General features: G+C 38.1%; 1 protein-coding gene across 8 annotated transcripts in view; it reads right to left on the reverse strand.

Annotated features, from left to right (window-relative positions):
- Window positions 1-968: 968 nt before the first annotated feature.
- DENND4A (DENN domain containing 4A) overlaps window positions 969-12,159 on the reverse strand; it is a 104,800-nt gene continuing 93,609 nt past the window's right edge. For 5 of the 8 annotated variants that reach the window (XM_045823172.1, XM_045823169.1, XM_045823174.1 and 2 more), the window contains 10 exons: window positions 10,395-10,489; window positions 8,935-9,110; window positions 8,701-8,847; window positions 7,260-7,458; window positions 6,553-6,807; window positions 5,455-5,572; window positions 5,309-5,335; window positions 4,714-4,876; window positions 4,497-4,561; window positions 969-3,513 (listed from right to left, as the gene is read on the reverse strand). In XM_045823172.1, coding sequence (XP_045679128.1) covers window positions 3,377-3,513; window positions 4,497-4,561; window positions 4,714-4,876; window positions 5,309-5,335; window positions 5,455-5,572; window positions 6,553-6,807; window positions 7,260-7,458; window positions 8,701-8,847; window positions 8,935-9,110; window positions 10,395-10,489 — 1,382 coding nt within the window. In that variant the 3' untranslated portion in view covers window positions 969-3,376. The remainder of the gene's footprint in view (window positions 3,514-4,496; window positions 4,562-4,713; window positions 4,877-5,308; window positions 5,336-5,454; window positions 5,573-6,552; window positions 6,808-7,259; window positions 7,459-8,700; window positions 8,848-8,934; window positions 9,111-10,394; window positions 10,490-12,159) is intronic. The other 3 variants (XM_045823173.1, XM_045823171.1, XM_045823170.1) reach the window with 1 other exon arrangement.

The raw sequence follows: 12,159 nt of genomic DNA on the forward strand, positions 1-12,159 counted from the left end.
TGTTTAAATGGTTACTACACATTGTGAACATTACATTGTACTCTCATCTGAAAATGTTTCTATCAAGTTACAGGCTTGGCCTTTTATAACACTGTCTATATCCTAATTGTCATCTATTTAAAGATTGAGTACCAAGGACAGCCAGATTTGGAATTTAATATTTTGCGCAAAGCTTGGTAGATACAAATGAAGAACTGGTTGACCTTATGTGCCAAAGAATACCCTTGGTTATGACCCCCTTTTTTGTGGGCGGATCCTGCTGCAGGTGGGCCTGGTCGCTATGAAAGGTGCAGAGAGAGCTCGTGACCTGGCTATTCATCCCTGGGGAAAGGGCCGCACTGACTTCGTCAGAGGAGTCAGTCTTGTGTCTAAACAGAAAGGGCAGAGCAGGCGAACTCCAGCACAAAGGTGGGCCCAGGGCAGCCTGCTCTTTCCCTCCCTGCTCTGAGATAACGTGCCTGACAGCAGCCTTTGTGATCTAGTGGGAGAGAGAAAGACAGAGGTGGGCTCCCCCACACCACCATACAAATGGGTGTTTTCTTACCACATACTTACAAAGTATTTACAGTATAACGTAACAACCTTCTGTATACAGCAGGCTAGCATTTGCTAGGTGCACTAAAATATCTTAGTAATTCCCAACATAAAGTAAAATAAGTATTATCACCTAAAATGTTGAACCAACATTTTTAGGGGGCCATTGCTATACATACAAAAATGGAAAGTCATTATAAGGAAACCTTATAATAAAATAGGTTGGTGGTTTTAGGGTTTAAAGCTAAAAAAAAAAAGAAAAAGAAAAAAGAAAACAAAACAAAAAGCCCCAAATAATCTGAAAAGACAAATCAGAAAGTGAACAGGCTGCACAATTCCCTACCTGACGACAGGATGAGAAAGTTGAATACTGAAATACGATATAAAATACAAACGCGTGACACTCAAAACATGATGAAGCAGTGAGTGGGTTGTACTGGGACATGGAATGGTTTATTTTCAACTATTAGACACACAAACAAAACTCAGAATAAGAAAGTAACAGACAGATAATGTAGCAAAGGGTATTTCTCCCCAACACAAGTGGCCACAATTCTCCAACATGTACGGTCAACAGAGAGAAAATTAAAGGAAAGTACGTACAGAGTTATTTTACAGGATGATCTATCTTTTAATTTCGTTTTGAGCAGAGTTTACCACTTCCTATTCAGGTTTTAGGGTTTTTTAAAGACTAAATTTGTGCAAATAATATTCCCTGGGGATTAAAAGTAGGGGAAGCAAAACCCAGCCAAAAGCAGAAACAAAACTTGGGTGGGGGAGGGGATGAGACACAAATTACATTCCCTTTTCCAAATAAGTTTGAACCACAAATAATGGGCTTTACCTCAGCTTTTTTGGTTAGATGTTTGAAATCAATAAACTGATTCATGTTGTATTAAAGATAAGGTAAACAATAGTGAAAGCTGTTCCTACAAGGGAAAAGAACAAACAAGAACAAAAACAGACTTGAACCTCAGAATCCTGTTTGGAGGGGTGTTTGTGGCCAGTGCCAAAAGCCTCACCTATCACATGTTTCTCACTTGGACAACTTACAAGTGATTCAGAAAAACCTAAGACTCACTTAGAATGTGAAACTTTGATTTGAATACTGGAAGATAAAATTGGAGTGGTATTTACAAAGGAGAGGCAGATACATGTGCATAGCACCAGGTTTTTCAAGTAAGCAAGTTCTGCCCCAAACTAACTGAACTAAAATTTTACATTTTTAAACTCTCCCCATTATTTCCTAGAGTAAACGCGGTGAAATGTTTCAGCTTGGTGATACTCACTTATGGTGTGAACTCAAAAGGTGGTTTTTCTGCAGCTGACCTGATTCTGAGTCTTAAGACTCCATGTCATCTGCAGTCCGAATGTCCCGACACGACTGGCGTTACACATGTAATTTGGGACTGTATCCATTTTTTTCTTTGCAGGTGACTAGACAGTTCCTTCCTTAACAACAATGTGTGCAGACACACACACACCCCCGCCCACATGCACCGAAGATCTATGAAATCTAACAGCTGAAGAATACTTTAGGTCAGAATTACCCAAAGAAAGTGATATTAGAAATAATGGGACTAAAAATATTTTTTAGAGTATTTTAGAGTCTGCCCATCGTGATTAAACATTCAGTTTATCGTCTGATTTTTGGATATTTCTGGACTTTAGATTCCATAAACTTCAGATTCCAAGGCTCATTGAAGAAGCCAAGTTCCTCAATATGGGAAATTCTCTATGGCTTTACTTTTAGAGTTATTACTTTTCTACTTTGAATTTTTTTTGAATATTTATATGTATATATAATATCAACAGAATACTCCAGGAGGTCATATTCCTAATAAACGTAGTATAATTTGCATCACACCCAATATTTTAGATATTAAGGTTAAAATTTGGAAAAGCATAAATTGACATATTTCCCAACATAAATATTTATGTAGAGTATTAAAATTTGAATGGATATTTGGCTTTGGAAGCTATTTCCCCTGTGTCCTGTACGCATCCGTCAGCAAGAGAGAGCTTCTGGAACGGCGGTGTGCTGGACCTGGCTTTGGAAGCAGGCTTGGACCCTCCCCGGTGCTCCTTCCCCGGGCTCAACGGTCAGTCCCAGCCGTGCGCGCCCCTGCCACAACGCGCTCACTGCGGCCAGGCTCGGGAGTGCTAACACGCACGTCTAGGACAGCGCGGGCACTAGCACTGACGTTTCCAAATCATTCTGCCAAGCAATAAAAAAAATAGAGAGATATACACATAGAGATCTGCAGCTGTGCTCATTACTTCAAATAGCAGACAAGGAAAATAAGCACTTAATTGCTTGCTTTATAAGTTTAAGTTCATTTTAAGTTTGCTATATTAAGTTTAAAAATTAAAAAAATATCAACTTACTATAAACAATTTAAAATATGTATAGTACAACTTCATGGTCAAAACGTTTGACTAGTCCATGGAAACAGGAGATACTCTGACTCTACATTAGTTCAAGTTCCACACGTGGGTTTTCAGTATGTTGCGTACGAGAGAAACCATAAAACGGTTATTTTATTTTCTGGGAACTACTTTTGTTTAGGGATTTCCTCATCACAAAAATAATTACTTGTTACAGGGAAAGTACAGAAAAAAAGGGAAATGGGAAATAAAGTGGCCCTCTCCCCATCTGTCACTGTTCTCTTCTGAAAACCTTCTGTACATAAGCTGTATGGACATTCCGGACCATTTACAAATGTATTTTCAAAAATTGAAGAAAAAGCTTAAAAGTGTTATTTTATGCACTGACTATACAATACATGTTGCAAGTACACACACGTGCGCGCACACACACACACACACACACACACACACTCTAAAGGTAAGGTTCTCCAAAAGTCTTCCGGCACTCCATCACCCCGGTGCTCGGCGGCCTGTCGCAGTTGTGTGTGCTCTTGACTTGACTGGGTGTGAGGCGGTCGTATGCTACCTTGTATTCTTTATCAAATGCATCTGAAAAATTCATTAAGAAATGAAGGCATAAAGAAATTTATATTTGATGTTGACAACAACCAAGTTTTGCGCCGCTACAGAACCGCAAGGTTAAAGGCGGAGAAGGAATCTGAGGCCGTCCCTGCCAACTGAGGAAGGACCACGCATCCCACAGCCAGGGCGTGGGGAGGTCGGAGGCCCCAGCGTCGCAGGGCGAGGTCACACAGACCAGGGAGTTTAAAGCTTTAAGATGCCAACTTTTTTAAATGAGTTTTTCACCAAATTTTAAAGTTGCAATAAATACATATATAACAAAATTTACCATTTTAGCTCTACAGTTCAAAATATACTTTACAGTGTGCAACCATTATAACCATTCATCTCCATAACTCTCTTCATCTTATAAAACTGAAATTCGGTATCCATTAAACAGTAACTCCCCATTCTGCCCTTCTCCAGCCCCTTGGCAACCACCACTCTACTTCTGTCTCTGTGATTTTAACTACTCCGAGTTCCTCATAAGGGGGATCACATTGTATTTGTCTTCTTGTGACTGGCTTATTTCACTTAACATAATGTCCTCAAGGTTCATACATATTATATGTCAGAATTTCTTTCCTTCTTAAGACTGAATACATCAAAATATATGTATATATCACCTTTGGTTATTCCTTCACACTTCGGTGAGCACTTGTGCTGTTTCCACATTTGAGCTATTGTGAATGATGCTGCTGTGAACGTGTGCGCACAAACGCCTCTTTGAGACCCTGCTTTCAATTCTTTTGGCTACACACCCACAGGTGGGATTGCTGGATTATATGGAAATTCTATTGTTAGCTTTTATTATTTTTATTATCTACGTTACCAAAATATTAAAGTATCTCATATCAAAACAATTAAATTCTTCTAATATTAAAATAATTTAATATTAAAATAGTAAAGACTACCAATATGAAAACTATACTTGATATATAAATATTACATTATATATTATGCTGAATTACCTATATCAATGTTTTCTCTTCCCAGTGCCACAAGTGAGAGAAACAGTATTTCTCTATACAAACTCCTAGGAGGGGAGAGGAATGGAGAAGATATTACTATGCAAGCTCTGCAAAAACTTCTATGCTAACACAAGCATGAGCTATCCTAACAAATTACCAAGCAAACAATATGAATATGCTCAGAGGAACAATATACTCATTTAAGATATTGACTTACCTCTGTCTTTTAAAATGAGGACATTTATTCAGAGTCTCTAAAATCTGACTCATTGGTCCATAGACATCATTCATTTTGATGCTTTTCACCATATTTTTCAATAGTTCCTGGTTAAATGAATTATCACCTTTTTGCAATAAATGGACCATTGGATACTTCTGGGCTGTGAAAGAACAAAAGAGCAGATGAAGGAAAACGTTCTTTGCGGACAGGAAAAGGTGACTAAGCAGCAACTGATGCTATCAGAGAAGTCAAAAAGCACTAAACATAAATTAAGGGCAACAGATAAAGGGACAGAAATCTAAGAATGTAGAAAGAAAAAAAGGAAAAAATATAAGACAAATCATGATAAAAAATAAAAAAAAGACCTAAAGCTTTTTGTGGTCTCAAAGACAAAAATGAAAAATACTGTTTTCCTTAACACAGCCCCTGGGGGAAACTCTACATCAGCAGCTTGGGACAGAAACAAACAAAAAGTAAAAAGAAGAAATGGGATAAGCAACGCGCTAAAAGCAGAGCTCTGCAAAGCAGAACCCCTCCGGCACAGCACTACTGAAAAACGACCCTTGACAAAAACATCAAACTTAACACTCACTCTCAAACAAAAGAGTACGATTTTGACCTGTAAGACAAAAAGTAGGACAGTAAAATAAAAGTCAGATATGCATTAGTTCAGGCTATACAAAGTAAGCAGAGATTAATCTCCTATGAACACAGCCCACACTCGAGGACAGCGCTTACTGTGGGCGTTCCAGAGGATGTACAGGGGTTGTCCCGGATCCTGATGTAATTTCATGTTGTCCCACAACATCTGGATCAGAACATATTTACTGTCTTCAGACATACAGTGGCGGGGAATCTGTGTTGAAGAATAAACAAGAATTCATTAATGATCCTTACACAATGTTTTGTAAATATCTTATAAAGATCCTTATAAATAATTTTTAGGATGTATGTGTGCAAGAGAAAAAGAGAACAAAAAGTGACTGGTTGGTATTCATTTTACATGGGGCTGAGTTGAGAATTTAATGATCTCTAAAGTAAAGTGATCTCTGCTCTAAAGTAGACTTTACAATGTGCTGAGATCAGTGAGAAAGGGTAGTGTGGAGGGCGAATGTCTACCAGCTTACGGCCGAGGCTCCCACCGAAGATAAACCCAGCAGCCCACTCCACACCAGTCCGAGCCCCGAGCCCCGAGCCCCGAGCCCAGGTAGCTGCCTGTGCTGCCCTTTGGTCACTTGTTCGCCACACACTGAAAACCCAAAGCGTATGCACAACCACAAACATAATGTACAAGAAAGGAGAAGACCATGTTTCTGAACTTAGAGACTTTGCAATGTACTGGTGTTGACAGCATTATGAAAAAGCGATGTATCAAAACTAGAACAATGTATCAAAAATACAAACGAACATATAACATGCCAATTACCTAAATGTTAAGCAAAAATTCAGAGTAAAGGAATGCAGAGAATGGCAGCACATGATTGCAATATGAGTTAGAGACATCCTCTTAAAGAAGTTTTAGGCTTGTTGCTGAAGGAGATATGAGATATAAGTGGGGCCAACTCACAAACTCTTCTCGTAAGAGTCATTTACAGTTTATTCTTGAGGCTCTAACAAAAATTCAAGGCCATTTTATATAAATTCCACAAGAAGGCTAAAAAACAGCACTTAGGCTGTAAGAAAAAAAATTATTTGTAAATACATTAAAACAATCTTATTACTCCAGTGATTAAGATGGTTATTAAAAAGCGCATAAGCATTACTTTTTGTCATTAGGACTATGCAGACATTACAATGGTGACAACATTGCCCTTTAGTTAACTTTTACTCTCATACCTTTGAGTACTTGTTACAATGCTCAGAAGAAAGAATCAATCCAGGTAAGTTACTAGGTAAGTCAAGACGTCTAAAATACCACACCAGGTTCCAAAAAACAATTGGGTGGTGGTCCACAAAATCCGCCACTGTTATTGCATGATCGCCTTCATTTTCCAACAGGCTTTCCAGTTCCTTCCACACCACTAAAGGACTGAGATACGGGACCGTGATAGGATCTGGACTTGGGAGGTGCCACTCTAATCCTAAAGAATCCTGTTGAGTAAAAACCATAAATGATAAGATTGATGATACTAAGTCATTAAAAAAATTCCTGCCTGCCCTGGCTGGCGTAGCTCAGTGGATTGAGTGAGGGCCTGTGAACCAAAGGGTCACTGGTTCGTTTCCCACATAGGGCACATGCCTGGGTTGTGGGTCAGGTGCCCGGTAGGGGGCGCGCAAGAGGCAACCACACACTGATGTTTCTCTCCCTCTCTTTCTCCTTTCCTACCCTTCTCTGTAAAAATAAATAAATAAAATCTAAAATAAAAATTCCTGTCATGTGTTACTCGTAAGTAGGAAGGTACTATAATTATATCATGGGATAAGAGACTTCTCTTGACAATAATAAAATTAAAGCTAATAAGGCTGTTTAAGACAAGGTAAACAAAGTCATGTAAATTATCATGTCCAAATGGTTTGGCTTTTAAAAACACCAAAATACATACTGCAGTTCCGTGTAAAGTAGTCGGCAGACTGCCGGTAGGAATGAGCTTCTGCCCTCCAGCGTCTTCCTTATCCAATGGACCGTAAGTACTGGCGCTCCTGGCCATTGGGAATATTGGACATTTTGAGACAGCTGTTTTTGATCTATCAGCAGGGATCTGAATACTTCGGGCATATGTGTTTTCCAGTAGTTTAGATTTGCTTGGGCATTGAAAAAAGAAAAAAGCATATCATTGTCTAGATTTACTTTATTTCATCTAGAAAGACCATATTCTTCTCTTCAGCATCGGAGCCGGACATAGCAAAGTAAATCCAAGGAACTCAGGTTTCAGCTGGGAACAAGGATATATTTTTAAGTAATCTAGTTGTGTTAAATTCCTTTTATTCAGTGAACTTTAAATATTCAAGAGTCATTCAATCATTCAAAACATTTCGTGGACAACCGTGATACACGGTAGGCCCGCAGGACACAAAGCAGAGAAAACAGGCGTCTGTTCCTTCAGCCAGTGGGAAGGGGAGCCCCCCCCCGCCGCCACCCGTGCACAAGCTAGTGGCAGTCACAGAAAGGGCCACCGCAGTGTTGTGATGAAAGACACAGGTTGGCAATGTTGCTGCCTCAGCACTCAGGACCACACAGGTGGCATTAGACCGCCACTGCCGTGTGGGCATTGTCTTTTGCACATGCAGTTGGCAAAATGGCTTCATCTGCTCAGCTATATTGTGACACTTCTCCAAAGTGAAGTTCATTTATGCATTTGTTTTAAGCGCAGATTTACTTATATTAGGCTTACTGTATAATCTTAGTTTAATTTTATAGTTTATCAGCTCCAAATGTTTTCTTAGATTATTAAATATTTCTAAGTAGAAAATTAAATATTCTACAATGGTAGTACTAGCTTAATTCCTAAGAGATAGAGACGAGAGAGTGGTGTTCATTCTAAACTTCAAGTGTTCTACAAATTTTTTAACCTTTAAAGTGCTAGTAGACATTATTATATATGAACTATACAGCTTACACCCTGGGGATTCATAGAGCATAAACTATCACTGTTTAAAGTTATAGACTACAACTGTTTAAAGGGGTGTCCAACCCGCAGCCTGTGGGCTGCATGCTGCCCAGGATGCCTGTGAATGCGGCCCAACACAAACTGTAAATTTACTTAAAACATTATGAGTGTTGTTTGTGATTATGTGTCACAACGTATTTAATGTGTGGCCCAAGACAACTAACTCTTCTTCTTCCAGTGTGAACCAGAGACGCCAAAAGGTTGGACACCCCTGGAAACACTTAGGTCGTTAGATAATTGTAATATTGTTATACTTAGAAGAATTTATGAATCTTCTATGAAATTTAAACCTCAAAATGGTCAGCTAATTTTTGTCATTATCAAAATTATGTATAATATAAACTGTTAAAATAGAGTCCCGCATAGCCATACTCACCTATTTAAACCAAAATCCCCTTGAACAGAGAGAACAGATGTGTCAAGACCAGAGGCTGATGTCGAGATACAAGATGGCCTTGTCTGACTTGAAAATGAGGCTGGAAAATGCATATTTTCTGTAGATGGACTTGACTTCAAAAAATATCTGTAATGTGAATTAAAGGAGCTTATTGAAAAAACGGAGATTCTAAACATGGCCCTCAAACAAAGAAAAAAAAGCACAAATCATTACCTCCCAGGTCTTCTTAAATCTCTTATTTCAATATTCAAAAAGGGCAAGAAAAGATTGCCACAAAACGGACATGTAGTATTAAGGTTTGAATCATCCGCCATCCAGCCAGCCATGATTTCCTCATCATGGACAAGACAGTCACAAGTTTTACACCGCGAACAACTTGAGATGAGAACCTGTGGGAGGGAACAGCACTGCATAAAGTAAGCTGGTTAGGGAAAATTGTAAATGAAAAACCAGTATCTTTCATGAACCTACTGGTGAAATAAAACTCAGAAGGGTTCAGAAGTTACAAACAAAACATAATTAGAATCAGCACATTATATAATATACTCATCGTTAACTATTTCAGCTAAGTCTATTCCAAACTTTTTGCCTTAAAAGGAAGGTCGCATTTAACTAAGCATTTTTGCTGTTTAATTACCATAAAAGCCATGGTTTTTAATTTGTTAATACCAAAAATAAGCGTTAATACCAAAAATAAATATTTGTAATTACATACATATTACAGATCTGTGCTACTCAAAACGTGGTCAACTAAACGAGTGTTGGTGCACGGATTCTTACCGGTTTGTGGTAAGTAAAGAAACTGGGATGACTTAGAAACCTTTAGAGTAACTTTCATTGCTATAACACGTAAGTGTCTGATCAATATATTTTCCAAGAGTATCAATCATGACAGATTGGAAATTTAAAAAAACAACAGAAAAACCCCTGGTCTATCACTATAGACAATTTAAGTAGTATTGCTGTAGATCAATATAAATAGTGTCTTTACATTAATAAAATATAGAAATCCCTGAAGTCCTCAGAAACTTTATAAACTGCAACATCAGTACTCATCATTTACTTTTCAGCTGCATACAAATTTATTTTCCAATTTTATGCAAATTAGTGTGAAATAGCAATAACACTCCCTAATGTATTTGAAAGCAATTTTTACCCCCAAATTAGGAAAAAAATCTTAAGGGTGAAAGAGTAACTTGCTCACTGTAAGAAAATGAGGTGCGGCACACCCAGCAGATCCCTACATCGGCTGACGCAGGGATGAAACACACGATGGACAAAGTCAACACGAATGCCAAAGCTGCTCCCCGCACCCTCGTCAAAAGGGGTGTGTGCACAGCAACATTGGTTGTAAGTGTTTAAGATATAAAATACAAATACAAAGAGAACATATAGATAGCAAGGGATAAATATAAATGTTGAAAATGAAAATACTTTTTGTGTTGATAAATATCAAAGGAAGCATGGAATTTTTCCAAACAGAGGTAAGTAGTATGTCTTCAATAAACTGAAATACTTGATATTTTAAGTTTACTCAGGTGCAACATATACATTCTCAAATTTTCAGATGTTACATATTTATCATTTTATTACTCTATCCAAGACCATCAATACTGAAGAATGTAAATTTCATAAAGGGATATATAAAAATGCTCCTTTGATTCAGACTGTACCTCCATCGCATAGTTCTGGAAGATATTGGTGTTACTTGTGTTGCAGGAAGATGCTACCTCCGATTTCTCAGGTAAGGCAAACTTCGACAGGGATCCTATTAAAAAATAGAGAGTAAAACCACTGAAATTAATGGGAAAGGATAAGAATCTTTCACTTTCATAAATTCTCTGATAAAATGTTAACTGTTCTATTCAAAATATTAAGGGTAATTTAAGAAAAAACAAACAATGAAAAAATGGTTTTCATTGCATGCATTTTTGTCTTGAGTATAAACCTAAGGAACGTGCTCTGAGTCTTCCGACCCCCACGTGCTGGGTGTGTTCATCTGCCACTCGCTCACTGAGCACTTGTGTCCACACTAGAAGACATTCCAGCTGTTTGTAACCACTGTTTTGATGTTTGTGTTTTTCCATGCTTAAAATACAAGAAAATGTTTGGTTCTAAGGTCTAAAAGGTATAAAATAGCTTATCTTATTTCAAATCATGAAAGGATCTTTTAGGATCTAGTATAGTAATCTTGCTCTTAAACACTTGGAGTTTCCAAGTATACTCTTAAGAGCAATGGGATACTAGTAGGTGTTAAAGCAACAACAACAAAAAGTAAGGGGATTTCTATGATCAAATCAATTGTTGATGGTGACTGTATCCTGTTAGTAAAACTGGAGGCTACCTGTGTCTTCTCTACACATTTTTTCCTAGGAGTTACTAAATTTTATGAATTAGCACTGATTTTAGTAGGTATAAAGGTAAAAAAAAGTAATGCTATAAATGACCAGTTCACGAGGAATAGATAGGATAGGAAAACATGTTAAACACCACCAGGAGGATGCCATCAGCATAATCCAAACTGATGACTTGATTGACTCAGCAAATAAATGACAAGGGTGGGAGGGTGTGGGGGAGGAAACAGAGCTCCAAGGCTACCACGGCCCTAGGCCCTGCCACACAGAGATACAGAGAGGCAGAGAGCGAGAGAAAAAGATGAAGCCTCACATCGTCCTTTAGAGCTTAGGGCTGGTGGGAACTGCAGTTCTACAGCTAGATCAGAGCTGCTATCTAACACCTCTATTGGCCTGGACTAATTCAATCATTTGTGCGGGCACCTTTGTATCTACTGTAATTAATCGTCAGCAAAAAATAAATATTCTACTTTAATAAATATGAATCAGGTTGTGAGCTAAGGTACTTTAAAAATAATTCCCACCCGAGGATGTTTATTGATTTGAGAGAGAGAGAGTGTGAGAGCGCAACACTGGTGTGAGAGAGAAACATCAATAGGTTGCCTCCTCTATGTGCCGTGACTTGGGGATCGAGCCCACAACCTACGTAGGGGTCCTGACCGGAAAATGAACATGACATTCTAACCTAGCCACCTGGCCAGGGCATGAGCTATGTTTTACTTGCTTAGCACATAAAATTATTCTTGTATGGTAAAAAAAAAAAAAAAGAATAAGAAAAAGAAAAAGAAAAAGAAAAAGAAAAAAAAGAGGGAGGAGAGCTAATCACCTGATTTCTTCAAAGGCAGGAAAAAAAGAGGGAACAAAGATAAAGGGAGTAACAGACATATCAACCAAAGGCAACAAGTAAACAAGTAGACCTTTTTTGGATCCTAACTTGAGCAAATCACCTAAACAAGAGCTTTATAAGATAATTGTGAGAATTCAAACTAAATAAATATTTAATATAAGATGTTATATAGTAACTAGTATTACATTAGAAAATGCAATGGTTGCCCTGGCCAGGTGGCTCAGGTGGTTGGAGCAT

Source organism: Phyllostomus hastatus, unplaced genomic scaffold (genome assembly GCF_019186645.2).
Source record: "Phyllostomus hastatus isolate PE091 unplaced genomic scaffold, TTU_PhHast_1.1 phas_scaffold_501, whole genome shotgun sequence".
Classification (NCBI taxonomy): domain Eukaryota; kingdom Metazoa; phylum Chordata; class Mammalia; order Chiroptera; family Phyllostomidae; genus Phyllostomus; species Phyllostomus hastatus.